The sequence below is a fragment of the Trichosurus vulpecula genome, chromosome 4 (genome assembly GCF_011100635.1).
Source record: "Trichosurus vulpecula isolate mTriVul1 chromosome 4, mTriVul1.pri, whole genome shotgun sequence".
Taxonomy (NCBI): Eukaryota; Metazoa; Chordata; class Mammalia; order Diprotodontia; family Phalangeridae; genus Trichosurus; species Trichosurus vulpecula.
In genome coordinates this window covers 272,196,767-272,223,475 of record NC_050576.1, presented here as the reverse complement: position 1 = coordinate 272,223,475, position 26,709 = coordinate 272,196,767, and the positions used below count along the sequence as shown (strand labels likewise).

General features: G+C 39.0%; 1 protein-coding gene across 1 annotated transcript in view; it reads left to right on the top strand.

The window, feature by feature from the left end:
- Window positions 1-26,709, top strand: part of COL4A3 (collagen type IV alpha 3 chain) — a 121,964-nt gene that overhangs the window by 36,854 nt on the left and 58,401 nt on the right. The window contains exons 9-23 of the mRNA XM_036755705.1: window positions 1,985-2,026; window positions 2,273-2,350; window positions 3,410-3,472; window positions 6,009-6,053; window positions 7,051-7,104; window positions 7,415-7,456; window positions 10,074-10,158; window positions 11,679-11,843; window positions 13,125-13,217; window positions 13,900-13,995; window positions 14,843-14,913; window positions 17,419-17,598; window positions 19,870-20,001; window positions 24,400-24,504; window positions 26,404-26,501. Coding sequence (XP_036611600.1) covers window positions 1,985-2,026; window positions 2,273-2,350; window positions 3,410-3,472; window positions 6,009-6,053; window positions 7,051-7,104; window positions 7,415-7,456; window positions 10,074-10,158; window positions 11,679-11,843; window positions 13,125-13,217; window positions 13,900-13,995; window positions 14,843-14,913; window positions 17,419-17,598; window positions 19,870-20,001; window positions 24,400-24,504; window positions 26,404-26,501 — 1,349 coding nt within the window. The remainder of the gene's footprint in view (window positions 1-1,984; window positions 2,027-2,272; window positions 2,351-3,409; window positions 3,473-6,008; window positions 6,054-7,050; window positions 7,105-7,414; window positions 7,457-10,073; window positions 10,159-11,678; window positions 11,844-13,124; window positions 13,218-13,899; window positions 13,996-14,842; window positions 14,914-17,418; window positions 17,599-19,869; window positions 20,002-24,399; window positions 24,505-26,403; window positions 26,502-26,709) is intronic.

Here is a 26,709-nt window from a genome sequence, read left to right as displayed (position 1 = left end):
GGTGTGTGTGTAATAACCATATTAAAGATGGCCATGGATTTATTTGGGTACTTGTGGATACAGGTAGTTTTTGTCTATCTGAATAAGTTGTTCTTCTATTGATAAAATATTTCTTAGTGAAATTAGCAGAACCTCTTTCCATATTGTAATTTTAATTTATGATGTCTTCCAGGGTTTTCCAGGAGAGATGGGACCTCCAGGACCAAAGGTAGATTGGAGTTCACAGGTGGCATAGCTTACATCAGACATCCCTAGCTAGGGGGTTTTGATTGCCTAGTAAATCTCAGAGTTTTTCCTTATTGCTCCTCAAGTCAGCTGCCCTCTTCCTAAGTTTCAAAGGGATTTCCGGCAAGGAAGAAAGTGTGATTGGGAAGGTTCCCCCATCCCAGGTCCCCAATCATGTTTTTGAGGAAATCAAATGCAGCTTCTCATAAGGAAAAAGTTGGACATCAACCTGATTTCAGACATTTTCTGGAAAAACTACCCAATTGTACTTTATATCAGCTAACAGATTTGAGCATTATGTTACTGCCAAAAAAAGACCAGTTTCATCTTTTTTACATACCTTTAAGTTTAATTTGCATCATTAATTTCTCCATTACTCTCTTCTTTCACTTTTTTTATAATGTTTAATTTCATCTTGCTGAAAATATAGTGATAACTAAGGCAGGGTAGCTGGGACTTTCCCCAGGGCACCAAAATTTAGAAAGCACAAAAGTTTAACACATGCACCTCTTCAGCAGCAGCAGAGAAACAACTGAGCCTGGCACCTAGTTAACATTGGAAGTTGTCCCTATTTCTAAGTCAGAATTTTTTATTTGCTCTGATTTCATTGATGAAAGGAGGTCCTAGAGAACAACTTCCTCTATCACTGCAGATCTGCACCTTCTCAGCAACTTAGAGTCTTAAAGAGATTCCTGAATTTGACATCACTGGGGCAGTCCATGTCAGAAAGATTGAGGTTCAAGTCTCACCTTTGACAGATACTGACTGTGTGATCCTGGGTGAAGCACTTATCCTCTCAGTGCTTAGAGCTGACTATAAATTATAGAGAAGGTGCCAGTCTGTGTTGGTAAAAAGACCTTTCTCATTTGGGAGTTCCTTTAAAGAATTATCAATATACCAAAGAATTCACAGGTTAAATGTCTATTAGTTTCACATCACAAATTAGAAAATTGATTTAATAAAGCATGTAGGACTACTTGAATTAGGTGCCAAAATGTCTAGTTGTTATTCTGAAAGAACACTAAATTTGCAGTCAGAGGACCTAGGTTTAAATACTGACTTTGCTACTTATTATCTGTGTGACTGCGCAAAACCCTTCCTCTTGCTGGGTCTGTGTTTCTTCCTCTGTAGAATGAAGGTGGTAGACTAGGCGACCTCTAAGCCTCCTTCTGGTTCTAACATCCTGTGACAATTTGATCATGACAATAAATACAGAATAGCCATTCACATTCATTCATTTGGTTCCTTTTTTAATAGTTCTGTGGTGAAAGGTAATCATTTGTTATTAAGACACCTGTACCTTCACAACCCCTGGCCTAATGTGACATTACTGGTCCCAGCTAGGAATTTCAAAGCCATTTTGATGGTCAAGTACTTTTGAAATCCAAACCCAGTCTCTCTTTCTGACAGCACAAAGAGTAGATGTCCTACCTGCTCCAAATCTCAAAGCCAACCCAACTCCAGGCTAAGAGACCAGGTATCCTGACTCCTTCCACCTCCAGAGTTCTTTTCACTGTAGTATTGTCTCTTGGGTCAGCTGTAACATTAAGTAAATTACTTAAATCCCTCCATACCTCATTTCTCCGTTTTTAGAATAAGATCATTTTCCTTCCAAATATTGTCTGAAAAAAAATCTTTTATCAGCCTAAAATTCAAGGTGTAAATATGAACATCCAGTGTAAAAGATTAAATAAATGAAACACAAATATTTGCATGTATAAAGACTTTTTAAAAATATAATCTTTATGTTTCTCCATAGGGTCACATGGGTGTTAAAGGGATTGGAGAAAAGGGAGATCAGGTAATTTAGAATGCTACCTTTTACATGTATGGAAAATAACTTTTAAGAACTTTTTTATAAATCTATAAATAGCCACAGTTGCTAGAAAAATGACATCACAGTTAATGTACTTCCCAGGTCTCAAGTTACCTTTTAGTTAATTTTAACATAGGAAGTGCACCGATAGGGAAATGACATTCTTCAATGATAGCTCATCTATGGAGTCTGGCTGCTTTCTTCCTGTCATTTATTTATTTGTCCTTTTAGGGTATGAAAGGGTTGACAGGACCCCCTGGACCACCAGGAGCAGTTATTGTGACACTGACTGGACCAGACAACCTAACGGTAACATTCCAACAGTATTTGAATTTTACCTTTTGCTAGGCCTGGAACCTGTTATTTTTACATTCAATTAATTAATTGAATTAATTAATAATTAATTTATTGGAAAGGGCAGCAATGACAAGTCAATACCCATCCCCAATCCAAATTTCCTTTAATCCATTCCATTGGCCTTCTCGCTTCCTCTCCCCATTACCTCTTCCTCATAGTTCAGGAATAGAAGACTGGGGAAGAGCAGAAGGAGAGATTTATGGTGTGAGGATGGTAATGGTAACTATGATTGGAATGTCCGGGTGATAGGTTGCAGGTGTGGGTGGAGGGCTCCTGTTAGTCCCCATATTCCTTATGACAGTGCCCTAAGTTTTGCATCTCTTTTGTGGTTGTCAGAAGGACAGTGGCCAGAGCTTGTCACAATAGTAGAGTTCAGAAATTTCGCTCTTCGCAAATGTAATTTAGCTCTTCATCCAACTATCCATTTTTGGAACAATTATGTCATTTCTTTTTTGTCAACTATTAAAACAAATTCTGCATCCAACAGTCTTTGCAAATCAAGGTGAAAAAAAAGATCTTTTTCTTAAATTTACCCAGGACAAGTCTACCTCGATCCAAACCAAAGAACAAGCTGATGGTTGAAAATCCAAATTTACCAAACAAATAAATTAAGAAATAATTTTTGAAGTGCAACAATAAGAAAAAAAATTGCTCTATGAAAGGATTCAGGTCTCCTTTGAAATGAGATAATCACATTACTCTAATTATCAAATGAGATAAGTAGTTTGGAGCATTTTTTCACATGGACAGGTATTTTTAAACTATCTAAAAAAATAAATTTAATTTGATTTTAAGTGCTCTAGAATAACTTATTATTGAAAGGAAACCTAAAGTGAATCCTTTTTATAAAATGAAGATTTCTTATGTAATATTAATAATCACTATCTGATGCATCAGGTTTTCTTAAAATGAGGAATATTAATGAGAACCAGTTTCCTTGAAATCTGAAATGTCTAAGTTAATTCTAAACTCATTTGATGATGTATAAACACTCTTGATTATTTTTGATAGGACTACAAAGGGGATAAGGGAGACAAAGGATCAATGGGTGAGCCAGGACCCCCAGGACCAAAGGTAGGCTATCAACAAACAACACTACTTCCAGAACATATAACACAACATTTCAACATATGTTCATGTGTGAGGAACTTTAAATCTTTGATAAAATACAAAAAAAATTGGCTCCTAATTTGATCCGATCCCTAGTATTAACAAAAAACCCTAGAATTTTACCTTTAAAATAATAAATCTATATAATATTTATATAACAATATAACCATAATAATACTTACCATTATTATCATAAGCTAAGTATAATAAAAGTATAATAATATTTTTCATGGTCATGGACAACTTGGGTAAGTCATTTATTCTTGATGGGTAATACTAGTAAGGATTGCAAGTTGTCATACATCAATCATTTGTCCTGGGCCTTTCTTATTAAAGCCTGTGAACACAAACCATTATATTCCTGTACCTTTTCATTCTTCCCTTTCACCTTCTCTTTGTTCTTCTCTCTCTCCACATGACACTGATCTCTGATTTCTAACCTTTGGCTTAACAACTAGTTCTGTTCTCCTATGTTCTGTCATAAATCATATGTCAATCTGCAATCCAAATGCTACATAAGGCTACATTGTCAACAGATTGGTCTGGGATCACAGATTTGATGTAGTCAATGGGAATAGAGAAAACTAGCTTTATTCTTCCTCACCCCCTTTACACCAAGAATAATTCCCTCTCAAGGGCTTGTTGGAACTAGTATCCTCAACTCTAGGACTGCAATCTTCCACTTCTGGGATAGACCCCTCTAGACTAATTTCACTGATATGAACTGCTATGTGATACATAGGCCCAATGGGCATGATTGGTCTCAGCCAGTTTCACTGCTTTCTTTCTTAACCAGATCAAACAGATTCATGCCACTTAGATCAGAGGGTTTAAACTATCTCATTTACACATCTTAAAACTTCACTACATACATGTCAATTGATTGGTTGGAGTAGATGAAGAACTGAACCCTTACACAAGAATACATAAATCTTAACATTTCTCCAATATAGGGGCTACTGGAGAATCTTATGGATCTGAAAAAGGTGTTCCTGGAGACCCTGGTCCACAGGTGAGAAACATTCATTCCCTAGTGGAATGTGTGGATAGGTGCTAGCAGCAATTTGGATTTTATTTTGAAAAGCCAACTATGTATATATAAATGTGTGTATATACATGTGTGTTCATAGCATGTGGACACACATACATACATAAACATAGAAATATACATATGTGTATACACATATATATTAGAAGCAAGGTTTAAGATTTTATCATAAAATGCTTTTACACAATGGAAGATGACAAAAAGTAAAGCTTTATATATTTGTAATATTTTATGGCGCTAACTCAACTATTCATTGATAGGCTGGCAAAGAAATAGTAGATAATCTAAAACCACAGGTCATCTCAAAGTCATTTATATGTGATATTGGAATGTATTTTAATTCATACACATAGAGATAAGTGTCTGATTTCTAAATTCAGAACACTTAAAAATAAAAAAATAAAGAAATTAAATTGAGGAGATCTAGCTCAGGAATAGACAGAAAACAATTTAGCTTTTCTCTCCCTCCTGCTTGCTTTTTGGTTGGCCTCATACCTTTCTTGGGAGCAAGAAAATAATGAAGTATCTTAGTATGTAAGACTTTTCCTTTATTTTTTAATTGTATTTTTTTCCAGTTACATATCAAGACAATTTTTAGCATTCATTTTTACAAGATTTTGAGTTCCCAAATTTCTTCCTCTCCTTCCCCTCCCTTCTTCCTAAAATGGTAGGCAATTTGATACAGGTTATTCATACACTATCATGTAAAACATATTTCCATATTAGTCATAGTTCTAAAAGAAGAAACCAAAAGAAAAAAACAAAAAGAACCTGCATTCTGAGTTCATCAGTTCTTTAGCTGGATGTGGATAGCATTTTCCATCATAGGTCCTGTGTAATTGTCTTGGATCACTGTAATGCTGAGAGGGGCTAAATCATTCATAGATGATCATCATATAATGTTACTGACACTATGTAAGATTTTTTTCCTCGTTCTGTTCATTTCACTTTGCATCAGGTTGTAAAAGTCTTTTCAAGTTTTTTTTTGAAATCTTCCTGCTCATCATTTCTTATAGCACAATAGTATTCCATTACATTCATATACCACAGCTTGTTCAGCCATTCCCCAATTAATGGGCAGCCCCTCAATTTCCAATATTTTGCCACCAGGAAAAGGGCTGCTATAAATATTTTTGCACATGTAGGTCCTTTTCCCTTTTTATGATCTCTTTGGGCTACAGACCTCGTACTTGTATTGCTGTATCAAAGGGCATGCACAGTTTGGTTGTCCTCTGAGCATAATTCCAAATTGCTCTCCAGAATGGTTAGATCAAAGACTTTTCCTATTAGAAGCTGACCTTAGTGTGGGAGGTTTAAGGTTTAAACTTTCTTTTAAACTTCTAGCTATTGGCTATAGGAGAAACAGCAAACAGAAGAGTCAACTGTCACATTTTCTGCTTTTATGAAATAGCATGTGGGCTTTTTTCACCTTTTGGTTTGGTTTTAATTTAGGGAAAACCTGGGAAAGATGGTACCCCTGGTTTCCCTGGTCTTCCAGTAAGTATTTTATTTTTCATTATTCCCTCATGGTTAAAAGGAAAGGGCAAAGGAAGTCTTTTTCTCAATTACAACCTGTTTTGTTTTGTTGGGAAATTCTAAATTAACAGTGCATTCTGGTGTGGGAAATATGAATGTTGGGCTTAGAGCAGGGTTGGGGCGCCTGTGGCCTGTAGGTAGGCCACATGTGGCCTAGAGGCCACAGGTTCCTCACCCCTGGTTTAGAACCAGGAAATCTGGCTTCACCTCCTACTTTAGAAATTTAGTAACTAGGGGACTATTGGGCACATTACTCAGCTCTGAGTCGGCTTTTTTACCTGTAAAGTGGACACAATGTCACTTGTGGTACCCACCTCAAGGGCTGTTGCAGGCTTTACATAAAATATGCATAAAATGCTTGTAAACTTTAAAATGCTATATTCCTGTCATTTTTTATTAGAGAAATGGTGTAGTCTAGTGGTTAGTGCTGGACTTGGAGTCAGGAAGACCTAAACCCACCCAGATTCCACCTCTGAAATTAGCTATGTGACCATGGGCAAGTCACTTAACCCCTACGTGCTTCATGACGACAAGGACCTTTTCTCATTGTATTTTTTGTATCCTTGGAGCCTCGTACAGTGTTAGATACATAGTAGGTACTTAATAATGCTTGCTGAATTTAATAGAATCTACTAAGTCATAAATGGGTTACTGTCCTCATTGGAAGGAATTTCCAAACTGGAAGTTCCCTATACTGATATTTGAGACCCTTCCCATATTCCATAAACCAATAAAAAGTTTCATTAAAAAATAAACTATTCCTCACAACAAATTCAATTAGACAAAGGCTGATTAAACACCTACTATGACAGTCTTATTTTAGCCATCCTTCTGTGCAAATCTAACATGAATTCATTTTTAAATTTTGCAAACAGCTGTTTAAAAATGTTTACACTGGATATAGGAGGAACTGGTGAACTCATTTCTCCTTTAAATTTTCTTCTATTCTTTTCCTTAGGGAGCTAAGGGTGAAAAGGGTTTCCCTGGATTAACTGGAGACACTGGTGTTAAGGTAATCCTCTCCTTAGTATCCTGTGACTTCATCCTCTTTTAATTTAATCAGATTTGATAAAAACAAAAAAGATGGGGAATCTGGCCACAAGATACAATCGTCATAGACTTCATTAAGATGTCTTATTGGGGTTTCTGGCTTCCTGAAACAATTTAACATTTGGATTTAAACTTTAAATGACATTCAAAGAAAACTTAACTAATAAAGACTATTATTTTTGAAGAAGTGGGCACTGCACTTAGAATATTCTAATTGTGTCATTAGAATTCATTGATAAACTTGACAATTACATGTATTTTTTTTAACACAGGGATTTAAAGGAGACATTGGCCCACCAGGATCTCGTGGTCCAGTAAGTTTGGATGAAGTTGTCTGATAAAATGTAGAGTTGATCTCCTCAAGGCACTGGTCCTTGAATCAGCAATTCTTATAACAACTCATTAGGAAATTCACATTATAACATTTACCTTTGAAACATCCAGGGAAGATGCTGTTTTTGTTGGTACTAAAAATGAAGTTAATTGCCACCTTTGTGTTCAGGAGGACAGTAGCAATACACACTCCTAACTAAGGGGCTTCCTCTTCTTATACCTAATCATCAGCCAAAAAGCAGGTGTAATGTGGACTTGGAGTCACAAACATCTGGAGCCAAATCCCAGCTCAGGCTTTGTGTGTGGACATCACTTAACATCTCTGTATCTTAGTTGCCTCATCTTTAAAATGAGGAAGTTGTATTCAATTGCCTCTCAGATTTTTTCTAGCTTTAAATCCACAGCATTACTTGCCATGCATATAGAACTATAACTAGGTTACGGCCTCTATCAAAAGATCGGGGGTGAGGAGAGCATTGGGGGAAGACCTCAGACTTTCGGGACCCAAGGCCCAATGGTGGAAGACACAAAAACCCAATGGTATCTTAAGGTGCTGCGAGGGCGTGGGGGGAAGCAAGGTGAAATCTCTGTGGAGAACTTTACTTGTGGGGTAAGAAGACTTAAGAATCACATTTAAGCTGATGGGTGGAGATTATGGTGCATGGATGTCGGGACTAGACACTCTGTGTGGCAGGCTATCTCTCTACTAATATAAAATAGTACCAGACTATGAGTGGGTCCCATAAAAGCTACCTCTGGGGTATCCCATGACCCGAGATCCCCAACTCTAGAAGGAGGAGGAGGAAGAAGAAGAGGAGGAGGAGGAGGAAGAGGAGGAGGAGGAGGAGGAGGAGAGTGATTATAGAGAGGGAAGAAACAAGGAAAGGGTGTGGTTATGAGTTAAAGGATGTGGCAAGAAGTTATCTAAGGTATGCTAGGCCAGCTACTACTTTAAGCAGAAGCATTGGTAACTGAGGCGGCTACCTGGAGCCAAGTGAGAACACAGGCAGTCAGGAAGCATTCATTACGTGCCTCCTGTGTGCTAGGCACTGGGCTAAGCACTGGGGATTCCAGGTAAAGCAGAGTCAGAGGCAGCCACACCATGGTTTCAATAGTAATGGTATGGGGCCAACAGAGGACTGGGAAGTATAAAAGACAAGAACCCTGGATACTCGAGTGCCCTGGGGCAACGCCCTGGTCACCCCATACTAGTTATGGCTCTCACCCAAAAAACAACAACAAAATAAACAAGGTGCTTTTGAGAATGGCCGTGAAATATTGCCATCCACAGTAGAGCTGTATCTTCACCGAATCTCTTCTTAGGGGTACAAAGCTGTGACCAAAGATGAACTTCCTGGCAGAACCAAGTCCAAATGCTAGTGGAGAGGAAGTGGCCAAGGAGAACCCATGGGAAGATGCCAAAAGCCCCATTTTCCTCTCTGTAGTATAGGAAAAGACTCACTTTTGCTCAGCCCCTGAACACCGAGTGGGACACAATGTCTTTCTGTAGAGTAGGGAGTAGGAAAAAATAAAATCCAAGGTTGTGAGTTCTGGTCCATAGACATCATGTAATTATATAGTCTTGGCCACAGTTTGGGTACCCTTCCATTTTCCCTTCTACAAAACAAGGTGACAAATATTAGATTTTCCCCTTCCAGGTTAAAATTCAGAAGCTAAAAGAAAAATGGGTTAGGAAGGTGGAGGAGAACTCTAATATTTCCTATTGCTATGACCTTTAAAAATGCATTGTGTTTTCCCTGAGCAAAATTTGATTTGCATTAGTGTGGGCAAGGCAGCTTGGGGAATGAGTGAGGAAAGTGTTTGACTCAGAGTCAGAAAGAATTGGGTTGGAATCCTGCCTCGGATACTCACTAACTGTGACTCTGAGTCTGAGTCTCCTCAATGTAAAATTGGGACTAATAATGGCAGTTCCCTCACATGGGTGTGGTGAGGACCAAGCGAGGGAATGTGTGTCAACTTAATGCAAACATTCTGAAAACTTTAAATATGAGGGTGAAGTAATACAGGGCATCCCAGAAGTCTAAGTGGAATTTTAAGTTACTAAACCTTAAGACTCCACTAAGACTTTTGGGACACCATGCATTATTATTCTATGTCTATAATATGTCTATAAGCAATCTCTTCTAAAGAACTGCATTCCTCATCTGAAGCTGCATCACTAATAGTTAAGGAATGTCAGCCTGCAGATGAGCTGTAGGATTAGGGAGAAGATATTAGCCACAGGTCTATCGAGACCATCAAAGATTATATTCATCTAGATTTGCAAATAGATAGATTTCTCAAATTTATAACATGGACATACAGGATAATTATAGTACCAGGAGGGCAGCTTTTAGCCCCTAAATTTCACCTGCGACCTACTATGGAAGTCTCTCTTACTCATGTATATTAAGGCCATATGTGATTGCTGTGTCCCAGATGAGCAATGACGTCTGGCAAATTCTGAAAGTTTCCTTTCAGTCCAGAGGCCACAGAAGAAACTAGAATAATTCACATCATTATGTTGTCCATTGAGAACTTTCATTGAGGCCCTAGGAGCCTTTCTTTTTAAAAATTTTCATGCCTTTCTTTTTTAAGACAGAATATTACAATGGATACCTGGAGAAAGGTAATGATGGAGCTCCGGGCCCTCCGGGACCCAAAGGAGAACGTGGTCCACATGGTAAGAGGGCTTTTCTTAAAGCATTCTCTCACCACCAGTCCCACTCGTTGTGATGTGTTGCTGAAAGATTCCAAGATTTTTACTGTCTGCCACTTAAGAAGAAGGATGTTCAAACTTGGCATTTCCCAGAGATGAGAGTGATGATTAAATTCTATTACCATTTTTATGTCCCAACATGTAGACAACCACGTCAAAAGCTACTTCGTGGGATTTTTGTGAGGATGGATGAAATAGAGGCATCCACTGCCCCACTTAACTGCCTATAGCCTATAGCTACATAGCCCTTCATGGTTCAGTAAGCACTTTACATACATCATCCCTTTACACATATTTCTATTCTTCACAATTACTTCATAGAAAGTTTTCATTCCTTGATTATCTTTCCCCAAGTTTATCTCTTTATTAGTGAGATTTTAGGTTTTTTTAGTTTATTTAATCTTTGTCTATATGAAGTTCACAGTGTTTAAAGAAAAGAGAGCAAGACACAAAAAGCCATGAGAAGTATTCAAGTGACTAACTAGAAGGACCAAAAATTTAAGAATACCTCAAAGGACCAAGCAGCATCAATTGACACAGTGTATCTTTTTAATCCACAAGGCAAAGAAAATAGAGATAGGAGAATGAAAATTTTTTACTTGTAAGTAAAATTATAGTATCAGCTTATAATTATTTGTATTTAAATGACTTACACAGATAAGAGAATCTATAGTAAATTATAGTAAAATTATTTTCAAAATTTTGTGTTGATTGATGCTCCTAGTCCTTTTAGTATAATACCCTGTAGTTTCTCCAGTTTCTTAAGTTACATGTGGTATAGGAGATGAGCCCTGGATTTGAGTCAGAGGACCTGGGTCTGCATCTCAGTTCTGCTGCTTTCTACCTATTCAGTCTCTGGGACTCAGTTTCCTCATCTGTAAAATGAAAGTGTTGGTCTGGATGGCCTCCAAAGTTCCTAATAGCTCTAAATCCTAATGATCTTAAGCTTTTCTTTGGGGGTTGGAGAGGAAGAGGAAAGGAGGTTTGGCATCTATGTCTTTCAAAAAAATGTTTAATCCTTTCCATAGGTCCCAGAGGTCCACCAGGAGAAGTTGGTAGACCTGGTATGTATTTCTTAGAATATATACAATAAGAATTTTTAAAACAACAGTAATGTTCATATTAAGCTAGGTTGCATTAAAGTTATGTCCCTTTGTGTGAAACATAAGATGTTTCCTGCCTTTGCCCAAGGCAATTTTACTACCTCTTTGTTAATTATCTGAGGCAGGTAATGAAAGGGAAGATGAGAACTAACATATGAGTAGGTGGGATGGTGGTATCTTTATTGTCCAGTCAGCTTGGACCAGGTATTCATTGGAATTTTCGTGTGCCCTTGAAATGCTAATCAATAATTTAAAAGTCCTGGATCATAAATGAAGAGACTTTTCTTAGATGCAAAACAGGGGTCATTAAACAAAGATGGAATCTTGAAGGAACACATATACAGAAAAATAACATACCTAAAATGTTTTTTTTCTACTTAGGGGCATCAAGACCTGGTCTTAGGGGTACCCCAGGATCTCCAGGAGTCAAAGGACGTAAAGGAGAGAGAGGACCACCCGGCATGAACATAATGGGGCCTCCAGGACTTCCTGGATTCCCAGGCACCCCAGGCTACAAGGGGTTACCTGGTCTTCCAGGACCACCAGGTCAAAATGCCTCCTTCCCATTCCCCCTGAATTACCTGCAGTTTGTTCTTGTAACCAATTCATACACTCAGAGACAATGGATTTTAATCCTGCTCTGAAATCATGAGTTTAGATGCCTTATTTTTGCTCCTGTTCCAAATCCTTTATCAGTGAAGTCAGGAGGATCGAGTGACCTGTTTACAGAGGAATCACCAACTCATTATTATCCCTCTACGAAGCTTTTCAAAGTATCATACTGATATATTAGCAGGGATGTGTGCTATAATGTCGAGAATCTAAACTTAGGCAGCCCATCAATCTCATTGGCTCGGTGACTCTGGAAAAGATCTTTTTCGGATCTCATTTTCTGCAACTGTAAAATGAGGAGGTTGGAGCTTGAAGGTCCTTTCCATCTCTTCCTCTATAGTACTCTGAACTGGATATGGAGTCACAATACCAGAGTCAGAATTCTGTCAGCTGAGTGACCTGGGTTGAGTCACTTCTCAGACATCAGCAGGTCTTTCCCGATCCCTACCCAGGCCAGGGTTCTTTCTACTACTATGATGATTTAGACCAATTCCTGGAGAATGTGCCAACCTCAGAGCTGCAAAATCAATAAGAACACAAAGCTTCTGGAAAAGTCATCCAACTAAAGCTTTAATCAACAGATAATTTACAACTGTGCCTAATTAACTGCTGCCCACATGCATAGAGTTATGAAGGCAGCTGGTGGCACAGTGCACAGAGCTCAGGACCTGGGATCAGGAAGACCTGAATTCAAATCCAGCCTCAGATACTAGCTTAGTGACCCTGGGCAAGTCACTCAACATCTGCCTGCAACAGTTTCCTCATCTGTAAAATGGGGATGATAATAGCATCTGCCTCCTAGAGTTGCAAAAATAAAGGAGATAATCTTTATAAAGTACTTTGCAAATCTTAAATTGCTATATAAATATTGGCTATTGTCTCTGGGATAAAATATAAGCTCTTCAGCATAGCATCTAAAGTCTCCCATGTCCTGCTTTTCCTAACATTCTGCAACACTCTTTTTCATGTCTCCTATATTCCAAATAAACCAATTTTCTGGCCCTTCTCCAAACTCAGCCTCCCACTTCCATCTATGTAACCGTGAAAATAAGTGACTCACTCTCTTCATTTATGCCACCATGTATGAGTGATTTCATCTTCCAATAAAAGAATTATGGGTTAAATATGTTACCTAATGTACATGCTGTGATTCATAGGAAATGGTCTCTAAGAATATGCAATAGCTTTAAAACTGTCTTTTTAACTTTTCAACAGGTAAAGTAATTTTTCGGAATGGTCCTCCAGGAGACTATGGAGATCCAGGCCATTTGGGGTCTCCAGGCATGCCTGGAGTCTATGGGCCCAAAGGTTAGTGAACCTATCAACAATGTTATGCTTTAAAATAATCTATACTTTACTCATTTTTCCCCTTATAAAACGACAATACACAAAAATTAAGGAGCCAATTAAGCTACTTAACTCTACACTCTCTTAAAGATTTTTCTTTTCAAAAACGAATTAATTGGGGCAGTTAGGTGGTGCAGTGGACAGAGCACCAGCTCTGGAGTCCAGAGTCTGAGTTCAAATCAGACCTCTGACACATAATAATTGTGTGACCCTGGGCAAGTCACTTAACCCTGATTGCCTCAGAAAAAAAGAAAAAAGAATTAGCTGAAAATGCCTCATGGGTTTTATATGTATCTTAAATAGAAAGCTGAAATAACACTCAAATGAATTCTTGTAGGATCTCACTTTATTCCCCAAGCCAGATGATAAACACTAAAGGATTAATCACTTTTATGGCAGATTTCTGTCTCTTTTTTAATGCCCAAACTCAGGATAACTGGAATTAAGTTCTTATTCTTCTTCATTTACTTGTCTATCCCAGGCAGATAGAATAGGGAGAGATTATTAATAGTTTGATATTTATTAAGTGCTTTTCAGAACACCCAAAAGGCAAGTTTCTCTGTCACATGGAAATAAAAAGGTTTAATTCTCCTAAGTAGACTATATGGGCTCATGATTAATGCAATCATCATATTCATTCTAGGAGAAGCAGGACCACTGTGTACCCAATGCACTTATACTCCAGGACCCCCAGGTCTGCCAGGTTTGCCTGGGTTAGATGGTGAAAAAGGAACTCAAGGTAAGTGATATTTGGATTTGTTATTCCCTTTTCCATGGAAGGCTCACTTGGCAAAGAGGGATTTTGAAATCACAGATGCACTAAGATAATTGGAAAGGGGATTTTAGAAGGTCAAAAGAAAAGAGCCCAGGTAACACAAATCCCAGCACGGAAACGTTTTCTTAATCCCTGGGAGTTCATTAGCTGGCATTCAGAAAAAGTTCTAGCTGGAGGCTGTGGAGACTCAGGTCAGAGATCTCAAGTGGTGCCAAGCCAAATTCACCTCAGTGCAGTGGAATTCTGGGATATCTACAGCAGAGGTGGAAATGCCAGTAGGATTCAGTCAGCTTTCAACTGAGTGTAGGTGTCCAATGATTGGTGGGAACTCACCAAGGAATGTTGCGTTGGAGAGGGGAAAGTTCCCTGAATCCTTGTCCTGGCAACTGTCAATACTGGTTCTGGTGGTTCTGGTGTCTACCAGTGGGCTGGGGTAGAAGAGCAGAGATTCCTGAATGGTAGCCAGCACTATTATTGGTCAAGGGGCCCTGGGTTGTAAAGTGCTTAAATGCTCAACTGAGGTGTTCCTCTGTATTCCTCAAACCAACTTTATATTGAAATTTGGGTATTTTTGATAACTTATGAAAAGAAAGATCTAAGAATAGTACCCAGATTCTACTCTGCCTCTCAATTCATTCTTTTACCCAGCACTATTTTATATACGATGACAGCAATACAATAGAAACAATTGAAATATAATTCCTTTAGATGATGCCTGAAAAGAACAGCTAGTTTCACAAGCTTTGTTAACTGGATTCTTTTTTTCACCTAATAACTCCCCAATAAATATTGTCACTTGATTGACTTTCAGGGGCTCAAGGACCTGATGGTTTAAAGGGAAGCCCAGGATCTCCAGGATATACAGGACTACCAGGCTTTCCAGTAAGATCACAGCTGTGAATTGTTTAAACACTTTGGTTCCATTTTTTTTAATTTGATGCTTGTGAGAATTCGGGCTCCTCTGATAGATGGATCAGAATCAGTCTTTAGGGCTACCCTTTAAGAATAATTCGTATAGCTCATGTGTTTCCTCATCCAGTGCTCAGGACCTCAGAACATTTGAATTTGGGCAACGTCTAGTGTTTGTCTAGGTGTCTAGGTTCCCTAGCAAGCATTTAGCTAACGAAGCTTTGAGCAAAGAATGAGTATATCGTACAGAGTAAAGAACACAGAAAGGATTCATATCTAAGCCCACAGACAGTCAAGAAACTTTCCCCTCTTAGGGGTCCTACCTCTACTAAGGACCTAAACAGGTGCTCCAGACTAATAGGACCACTGTGAGGTCTGGTTTCCTCAAGTGTCTAAAAAACTCAGGGTTGATATTCAACTCCCCACCCTCAGACCTAAAGATAAAGTGATTTGCCCATCATTCACAGAGCTGGTAAAAATCGGACCAGGGGAAAAGCAAGGTCGACTCTGACATCCTTTCGTCTAAAGTTGCCACTTCTTTTACTAGCTGTGTGACCCTGGGCATTGCAAAACATTGCCTTGCAAACAAAAAAAAAAATAAGTGTGCCAACTAGTGGTGGCTTCTGAGTTAATATATTTTCAACTCTTTTGTTATTCAGATCCACACTTCACCTTCCCAGCCTAGGTAGTTACTGAATTTCATCCGCTGTCTTCCCATCTCAAGAAACGATTCTTTCTTTCTTTCTTTCTTTTTCTCTTTCTCTCTCTCTCTCTCTGTCTCTCTTTCTCTCTCTCTCCTCTCTCTCTCTGTTCTCCTCTCTCTTGTCTCTCTCTCTCTCTTACCTCCTCTCCTCCCCCCCGTCCATCTTTCCTATCTCTCTCTTTCCTCTCTCCTCTCTCTCTACCCTTCTCTCTCTCTCTCCCTTCTTCTCTCTCTGTCTCTCTCCCCCCTCCTCTTCTTCCTGCTGAGTCTTTTTGAGGCTAACCGACTATCACATCATTCCTCGCACATTCACCTTCTCATTCCCCGCGTCGTCCAGCCTGGCCCCATTCTCAGGTGGAAAAACTGATGGCCACTCTTAGTAATTGCCATATCCCCATTACCCTTAAAGGCAAAGGCCCATCAAGTTCTATCGCCTTACACACACAAGTAACCAGGCATCGGGCTTCGTTCTGATTATGCCTGTGTCTTTACAGTGACTGATGTCTTTATCTCAACTCCCACTCAAGGTAATGAGTCAAGTCCCCTAGAACAAAGCTTATCTTCCCCTCATTGTTCTGGAGGTACCACCTGAAAGGTTGGGGGTGTTCTCTAATGCCATTGTTTGCCCCAATATTAACAGTTAGTGATTAAAACCCCAGTATCATTTAATCATCAATTAGCTTTACAAAGGGATATATAATGCTAAAATACAGCAAGAACAGAGTTTACAACACCTAGAGGCAAAATCTCTCCTACAGACATCTTAATTCCTGGAAGAAAGTGGGTTCAAACTTGAAGGAACTTCTTCAAAGCATTTGCCCCACCAAATTCAGGGGATCAGAATAAAAGAAAATAGGATGGGGAGTGGGGGGAGGACGTTTTTGCTGCGCCTTCTCTCAATCTTCCGGCTGTGCCTCATCCTCCATTATCTTGGGCTGATGCTAGGGGTCTAAGGTGGAATGTGAGTTCAGCTTTATCGAGAGATGGGAATACCAGTTCTTGAGTGGCTCAGATATTTGGACAGAACTCCCTACTGTACCAATCAGCCACCTTCCTACATATCATTCCACTTTGCTTGGAGCAACCAGCCAGGAATCCTGTCACCGTCGCTCCCTGAAACTCTGTAATCATAGGACCATGGAGGATGGGCACCACAATCAGCTAACAGAAAATAGGATGTACTTTTCCTGAATGAGAGTTAAAGATAATCAAGTTCAACCATAGCCTCTGCTTAGATTATTGTGTTGAATATTATTCACTGTGATTATTGTATTAACTTCATAATTTTCAACCTTCCAATAAACGCATCTTAGTGGAGCAGTCACATGAAAACATAACTTGCCTAACTGGCAAGTTGGCCATTTAGGTGATGCTATTTTCAACCATAATAACTCATGCAATATGGTGGGACTACAATGATAAAACCTTGATGTCTTCCTCAAAATTAAAAAGGTTTTAATATGTAATAAGTTTTATTTGATGATGGCATGATGTAAAAACTGGGTTCAAATCCCATTTCAGACCCTTGCCAGCTGTGTAAACCTTGGAAAGTCACTTTGCTCCTCTCAGTCTCAGTTTCCTCACCTGTAAAATGTGGGCAAGGATAGCATTTACCTCACAGGGTTGTTAGGAGAATCAGGTGAGATAATGCATGTAAATGAGCTCTGAAAACCTAAAAGCTCACTATAAATGCATGCTACTATTGCATATATTTAAGATTAAAACAAAACCAATTTCACAAAAACATAAGAGAGGTTTTTTCTTAATCTCACTAGGGATTCCCAGGTGCTCCTGGTGATCAGGGACGAAAGGGAGAAAAAGGTGAAACATCACATGAAGGAGAAGTAGGAGATCGAGGTGATCCAGGGAACAGAGGAGAGCCTGGGAAAAAGGGCTCAGATGGAATTCCTGGAAAGCCTGGCACAAAAGGATTACCAGGCAGAAAAGGCGAACCGGTTGGTACCTGGTAACATTTTTAAAATTGTTCATTGTATGAAATAAGCTTGAGTTAAAGGAAAAACTGATCTTCCAAGGAGTGACAAAACTAGGATTGGGTCATGTATATGTGAAGAAAGCTACCATTATAATTCATTTGTACTAGTAATAAGGCAATGTATACACAAATTATGGTACTTACTTAAACAACTAGTCCTCCATCAAAGTCCTACACCAATTTCTCTTTGTGCCATTTTTGATACTAGGATCTTAACACTTGTATCAATGGAGTACCAGTTCTGGAAGAGCTTATCTATCTGGAAAGACTTCAAGTACAGGGCCAGTGACTGCCTGTTTGTTGTTGAAGGTTCAGCTTCAAAGCCAAGTTCAGAGAGGCTCATCACTAGAAGGCTGGCCACTAGGTGCATTTTCAGCCACAGTAACTCATGAAACATGGAAGGAGAAGCCAGTGATAAGATCGTAGATCCTTTCCAAGAATCAAAGAGCTAGCATCCAATGTCTCATGGGAATCTTTAACTCTGTACACTCATGATAGGTGTTTTAGAACTCTAAGCTATTTCTACAGGACTCACATAAGTAGAAAATTCTTGAAACATTCATTTACAGATACAGGCAAAAGTAAATATATGTATTTAGACAAGTGTAAGTTTATACTCCACAGAAAATAAAGATCACCCTAAAAGAGTATCATAAACACTTTCATATTTGGTTGGGTCTTTAGTGAGGGGTTTTTCCCCAAGTAATGTGAAAAATTCCCAGTGTGGAAACATTCTCCACCAGTGATAATCAGCAACTCATCTGTAATTTATAGTCTTAACTGCCCAAAGCAATAACTCATGACTTACTCATGGTCACAAAGATGCTATGTGTTAAAGGTAGAACATGGACTCTGGTCTTCTTGACTTCAAGGCCAGCCAGGATGCCACTCTGGTTCTCATATTTACTCAGACTGGCATATATTCACACATCTTTATGATAAAACTAAGGAGGCTTCCAGATAGTTTTGATGCAATGATATGTCACTAAATTGGAAATGGCGAAATAGCAGCTGACCAGCAATGGAGGCACCTTGTTGAAGTAGAACTTTATCCCAAATGAATTTTTCCTAATAAATTTTCCACACCCTTGAGGTCAAGGGTCAAGGTCAAGGGTCATTCAGGAGATACTGGTGGCATGGAAACTCTAGAACTTACAGGATAGATCAGCTGGATCACTTAAGGATCACAAGACTCCAATGCTTTCCCATTACCTTAAGTGTATTTTGAATATACATATATATCCATATATATATACACACACATACATACATATATGTGTGTGTGTGTCCATATGTATATGTTGTCTTATAAGAATAGAATCACCCTGAGGACAAGGGCTGTTCCATTGTCTTGCCTTTGCTCCCAGCACTTGGCTCAGTGCCTAACACACAGTATGTGTTTAACAAATACTTGTTAATCACTTGATTAAAGATATAAAGGTGACCTAGGTTCCTGAAAATTAATCAGCAGAGGATAAAGTGTCAGATCTTACCAGGCTTCAAGTACGAGTTCAATGATAGATTAATAATCAAAAGATGAAGATCCAAGAAATCAGCTAGCTAAGAATGGCAAGTCAAATCACCAGAAGGTTGGCCACCAGGTGATGAATTTGTTTGACCACAGCTAATCACGAAGCCATATACTAAGGTGGGGAGGGGTTATGATTGGCACCAGTGAAGCGAATAACCACATTGATAAATAGTAAGGAAACTTCTACATTCAATGGTAACTATTATAAATTTGATATTCCCCCAAATCTAATTGACTTTCATAAAGGCAGATTCTGTTATACATTACTAATTACAGCAAATAGTCAGCAAGCATTCATTAAATTTTTACTGTGCCAGGCACTGTGCTAAGTACTAAGAATAAAAAACAAATAGAAAAACAGATAGTCCCTGCCTTCAAGGCCCTTCCATTCTAATGAGGAAGACAACCCTTAGAAGAAAACTGAAAGAAGCAAAAAGAAGGGAAGGGGAAAGCAAGGTATCTGGGGAGGCAGCATGGAAGAGGAAGTCCAGAGGGCAGCCTGGAGAGCAATGAGGCAGGGCTGGCCTGGCTGCCTCCTTAAATGAAGGTTCTAGGAGGAGTCATCCAATCAAAGGGAGAGGCCATGGGGCAGAGGGTACTTTCACTTTATCTGTAAAAATCAAACAAAATAGTAAATGCCAACCAGTTATATTTTCTTCCCATAGGTTGTGAATGGTGAAAAGGGGGATAAAGGTTTTCCAGGAAGTCCCGGTGACCCTGGGCACCCAGGACCCATGGGACCAGCTGGACAATCCAACTACGGACCACCAGGAAGACCTGGACCAAAGGGAGCCACAGGTGTACCTGGATTTCCTGGATCACCTGGAAATGACGGTTGGTTAGTTTATATCCAGTCCAACTAATTTCCATGTATAGTGGATTTCTAGTTCTACCAAGCTTTTGATCTCAGTAACAATAATAGCTAGCATTAAGCTTGCAAAGCACTTTACATTTGTTATCTTATTTGGTCCTTATTAGCCTAAATAACTTCAAGACCAGAAATGATATTTACTTTCTCTATGCATTTCTAAATTGTTTGTAATGATATTTTTTTCCTGATTACCAACAAAATATACAATACACATACCAATTTTACTACCATACTTTTTTAAGGTCCTAAAGGAGAACCAGGCATAGCAAAACCAGTACCTGGCCCTCCAGGACGTCCTGGGTTACCAGGACTACCTGGCCTCCAAGGCACAACTGGTAAGTATGTGTTTCTTCTTCCAAGTAAAATATAAAGGATTAGAATGTATGCTGAGTTTCCTGAAGAGGAAAGCTTAGTAATAAAACCTAGTTAAGTCCCATTTATGAAACCTTATTATCCAGTTTAAAAAGAGGGCATGGGAAGAGAACAGATTTGTTGTCTGTCCTCTGAAATGACTGTTACTATAATTCCCATTAATGTTGATGACTGCCGAGCTCATTCTGTTCCAGTAACCACAATGAATGCTCTAAGATAGTTAAAATCATTCGGAGGTTCCGAAGAAGAGAATACTCTCTGGAGATTATCAGGGAATTACAGGTTTAAAAAAACATAATTTTCTTAGGCCTCAATTTCTTCATCAGTAAACTGAGAACCTTCTTTAGGATGATATTCTAAAGCTTAATTATCTATTTTTCCTAAGATGGAGATTCTACATAGGTTCAAAATGCTGGTTTTAAAAGCATGCACACACACATATACATATACATATCTATATATATCTATATATATATATATATATATATATACACATCAAATGCTGGTTTTAAAAGTTTGGATGCATATGCACATATACATATGTTATATACACGTATCTGTATATATACAGATACAGATTATATACAGATATCTTGGGGCCAGTTGGTGAAGGGCTTTAAAAGCTAAACACTTGAGTTTATATTTTATTCTAGAGGGACTAGAGAGCCACTGGAAGTGATTGCTTAGTGGAGTAACATGGTCAGAACTATACTTAAGGAAAATCATTTCAGTTGCTCCGTGGAGGACATTCTGGAGTGGAGACCAACTTGAGTCAGGGAGACCAGGCTGTTGGAATACTGTAGGTGAGGGGAGTAGAGCCAAGATGGCGGCTGAAAAGCAGGGACTAGCATGAGTTCCCGCCAAGTCCCTCCAAAAACCTATAAAAAATGGCTCTGAACCAATTCTAGAACTGCAGAACCCACAAAAGAGCAGAGGGAAGCAGGGCTCCAGCCCAGGGCAGCCTGGATGGTCTCTGGGAAAGGTCTATCCCACACGGAGCTGTGAGCGGAGCGGAGCAGAGCGCAGCGGGGGAGGAGGGGAGGGGGGGGACGCGGGAGGCCACGGACCAACTAGACCAGGAGCCGGGCAGAGCATGCCCTAGTGCCCTGAATCAGTGAGCTGCAGCAGTTACCAGACTTCTCAACCCACAAACACCAAAGACAACAGAGAAGGTTAGTGGGAAAAGCTGTAGGAGTGGAAGGAGTGGAAGGAGTTCGGCTACTGCTCCCGGGGCAGCGGAGGTGGGGCAGCTACAGAAGTACAGCTGCAGTTGCTTCTGGCCCCAGGTCCACCTGGTGGGAGGAATTAAGTGGCGGATCAGAGCAGGCATGCACAGCCTGCTGAAGATTTAAGTCCAGTCCTGGTTGGGGGTTCTTGGGGAAGGAGGAGTCCTGGTGTGGCAGAGCTGGCACATCCCCCCAAGCTTGGAACATAGAACTCTTTAGTCTACAAGCAGTCATACCCCGCTGAAAAACTCAAGGGTCAAGTTAGTTGATTGGGAATATAGCCAGGCAGCGAAAACACACCCAGATTCAGTCTTAGACTTTGGAATCTTACTTTGGTGACAAAGAAGACCAAAACATAAAGACAGAAGAAGTCAACAAAGTCAAAGAGCCTACAACAAAAGCCTCCAAGAAAAACATGAACTAGTCTCAGGCCATGGAAGAGCTCAAAAAGGATTTGGAAAAGCAAGTTAGAGAAGTAGAGGAAAAATTGGGAAGGGAAATGAGAAGGATGTGAGAAAACCATGAAAAACAAGTCAATGGCTTGCTAAAGGAGACCCAAAAAAATGCTGAAAAATACACTGAAGAAAACAACACCTTAAAAAATAGACTAACTCAAATGGCAAAAGAGCTCCAAAAAGCCAATGAGGAGAAGAATGCCTTGAAAGGCAGAATTAGCCAAATGGAAAAGGAGGTCCAAAAGACCACTCAAGAAAATACTACCTTAAAAATTAGATTGGAGCAAGTGGAAGCTATTGATTTGATGAGAAATCAAGATATTATAAAACAGAACCAAAGGAATGAAAAAATGGAAGACAATGTAAAATATCTCATTAGAAAAACCACTGACCTGGAAAATAGATCCAGGAGAGATAATTTAAAAATTATTGGACTACCTGAAAGCCATGATCAAAAAAAGAGCCTAGATATCATCTTTCAAGAAATCATCAAGGAGAACTGCCCTGATATTCTAGAGCCACAGGGCAAAATAGAAATGGAAAAAATCCACCGATCGCCTCCTCAAATAGATCCCAAAAAGAAATCTCCTAGGAATATTGTCACCAAATTCCAGACCTCCCAGATCAAGGAGAAAATACTGCAAGCAGCCAGAAAGAAACAATTTGAGTATTGTGGAAACACAATCAGAATAACCAAAGATCTAGCAGCTTCTACATTAAGAGATCAAAGGGCTTGGAATACGATATTCCAGAGGTCAATGGAGCTAGGATTAAAACCAAGAATCACCTACCCAGCAAAACTGAGTATCATGCTCCAAGACAAAATATGGATTTTCAATAAAATAGAGGACTTTCAAGCTTTCTCAGTGAAAAGACCAGAGCTGAATAGAAAATTTGACTTTCAAATACAAGAATCAAGAGAAGCATGAAAAGGTAATCAAGAAAAAGAAATTGCAAGGGACTTACTAAAGTTGAACTGTTTTGTTTACATTCCTATATGGAAAGATGTATGATTCATGAGACCTCACTATTAGGGTAGCTGAAGGGAATATTCATATATATATATGTTTATGTATACATATGTATATGTGAGTATATATGTATGTGTGTGTGTGTATATATATATATATATATATATATAGAGAGAGAGAGAGAGAGAGAGAGAGAGAGAGAGAGGGAGAGAGAGAGAGAGCAGGCACAGGGTGAGCTGAAGATGAAGGGAAGATATCTAAAAGAAATAAAATCAAATTAAGGGATGAGAGAGGAATATATTGAGAGAGGGAGATAGGGAGAGATAGAATGGGGTAAATTATCTTGCATAAAAGTGGCAAGAAAAAGCAGTTCTGTAGGAAGGGAAGAGAAGTCAGGTGAGGGGGAATGAGTGAATCTTGCTCTCATCAGATTTGACCTGAGGAGGGAATACCATACATACTCAATTGGGTAACCTACCCCACAGGAAAAAAGGAGGAAGAAGAAGATAAAAAAAGGGGGGATGATAGAAGGGAGGGAAGATGGGGTGGAGGTAATCAAAAACAAACACTTTCAAAAGGGGACAGGGTCAAGGGAGAAAATTCAATAAAGGGGGATAGGTTAGGAAGGAGCAAAATATAGTGAGTCTTTCACAACATGAGTATTGTGGAAGGGTTATACATAATGACACGCATGTGGCCTATGTTGAATTGCTTAACTTCTTAAGGAGGGTGGGTGGGAAGGGAAGAGGGGAGAGAATTTAGAACTCAAAGTTTTAAAAACAGATGTTCAAAAACAAACAGAAAAAAAGTTTTTGCATGCAACTAGAAAATAAGATACACAGGCAATGGTGCGTAGAAATTTATCTTGCCCTACAAGAAAGAAAAGGAAAAGGGAGGGGAGTGGGGTGACAGAAGGGAGGGCTGACTGGGGAACAGGGCAACCAGAATATACGCCATCTTGGAGTGGGAGGGAGGGTAGAAATGGGGAGAAAATTTGTAATTCAAACTCTTGGGAAAATCAATGCTGAAAACTAAATATATTAAATAAATAAATGAAAAAAGAAAAAAAAAGGAATACTCTAGGTGAAAGGTGATACGGGCCTGAACCAAGGTGGAACAGAAATGGGAGAAGAAAGAAGGAGTCAGATGAGAGAGATTTTGTAGGGGTAGAAACAGCAACACTTGACAGCTGATTAGAGGTATGGGTGAGAGAGAATGCAGAACCCAAGATGGCACTGAATTATATAACCTGAACATCTGGTGGTACATTTGACAGAAATAAGAAAGTTTATAAACTGATGAAACAAGGCTGACTCTTTTTGGTCTTCTTCTTTTAGGAAAACCAGGGTCCATGGGACCAAGTGGTAACCCAGGTCCTCCTGGTTCTGATGGTGAAGCAGGATTCCCAGGAATTGGAGCTCCCGGGCCTCCTGGACATAAGGGTAAATACTAAATTTCAGTAAAAATTTTATTTTTTCCCCTAATAAATTAACTAACAGTATTAGTTGATTTTTGAGGCCTATATAGTATGACTGGCAACAGGCAAAAATCTATTGACTATGGCTACCTTGTGAGTCATTACACTATCTCAGGTCCATAGCAGGCTCTGGAGTGACCCATTTCACAGAATATGGCATTATATATATTTAATTATTCTACAGAGAAATAAACGTGAACTAGGTAACCTTCTAGCTTCATTATTCTATTCCTTTTTAGCCTTATCTAGCCTAGACTATCTTCATAGATTCTCCTTTGTATAGGTTTTTAAATGCTTAGGGATCTAACTGAAAGTCACAAAAAGCTGAATACTATATGCGTGATTTTTAATATATATAAAATAAACCACTACCACTCAGTCAGTGGTCTAACCAAACGGAATTTATTTAGCTTAAGAGGATTTTTCTTTTTGTCATCTCACAGTAAACACTCCAAAAGAAATGCAGGTGATGAATGTCATGCTCTCAATCAGCAACTATGGGGTCCATTCCAAGAAATCGGGGGAACTTCTGAGTCACACTGTTCTAAAATAACACCTAAGAAGTCTCAGCTCCAATGTTGCCAGATGTACTCTAGTTAGGCTAATGTTAAAAGGATCTGAGAGCCTTTCCTATATGGCTTGATTAGTATTTATAGTTTTATATTATAAGTATATAATATATATTATATATAAACATATATAACGTATAAACAAATATATAATAAATATAAAATATTATAAATAAAAATTATTTTAAATAAATTATATTATAAATATGAATAAATAAATGAACACTTCCCAAATGTGAGAATTCCCATCATCGGGTATTAAAGCCTTGAAGCTGAAGATAAATGTAACATTCAGTTCCCCCCCCCCCTTTCAGTATGGCTCCAGTAAATTGCCTCTTCCTGCTGATTTCTGAACAAAAAGCCTGTCCCAGTTTTCTGTCCATGACTTTCTCATCAGTGTTCTAATGAATGGACTCTAAGGTTGTAAGCTTATCTGCTTGCCCAGTTAGTTATTCTAGGGAATTGGTCTCTGGAACGAGACTTTGGGGCAGCTTAGATTCCTACCATCACTAGTGTTCTGGCCCTTTGCTATGGTCATATGCTGGTCTTCTGAGGAGCTAAAGCTACTTTTGGCCTCTCTCCCAAAAAAGGGGTGGGAGTGTGGGAGGTATGTCAGCCCTTTTAATGAATAGCTCCAGGGCTGTTTCAGCTCTCTTGTGAATCAGTTCCACAACCATACCCTGCCAGCCAGCAGAAACCTTTATGCTTAGATTGTTTATCTTTTGAGCTTCTTGGCTTCTGCCTCAGCTGCAACTCTCTGAGTTCAGTCTATCATTTAACTTGAGGTAAATAAATTCCTTTCCATTCCTATCACACCACTGATCACTAGCTCAAATCCATGTAATTCACTACAAGTGCTCCCTTTAGCAAGACTACCAGGGTGAATGGAACACAAACTTTGGTCCTGTCTTCCTATAGGCACCAAATCACTGTTCTATGACAACTGCGGAAGAGCATAAGATGAAGATTCAAGGACTCATCTTGAGCCCACTTTTCTCCATGAATTTGAACTAAATAAGAACCCTAAATCAGATCAGCTTTGAACCCAAAGCCTTCGTTTGGAAAATTGTTAAATCAAAATAATAATTCTACTTAAAAACAAAAATATGGAACATTATTTCTGATGATTTTTCCTCCCTAGGGGAACCAGTTTAAATTAGTCCAAAAGGCTGAAAAGAAGAAAAAATAAACCTACTGGTTTAGATCTTCAGTTTTCCAGCCACCAAAACTATAGAAGCAAAAATAAAGTGTATCTTTACAAAACTATTTCTGTGATGTCTCTGCTTGTTTTACAGGAGATAGAGGTTTTCCAGGAGCCGAAGGATCACCAGGTTGTCCAGGAGACACGGGGAAACCTGGGTCACCTGGAATACCAGGGCTCCCAGGAGAAAAGGTCTGAGAGAATCAGAAAATCAGTTTAATCAGGGGGCAGGTTAGGATTGTTGTGTCCAGTTGTATATCACTAGGTTCAAATCTTTTAGAAAAGAGAGGCATAAATTGTTGGCATTTTTGCTGATTACTCCCAGCAGGTTATTTCTTAAGCATTAAAACTTTATCTTTTTTGCAAAACACATCATTGAGCAAGTATTTTGAATGACATG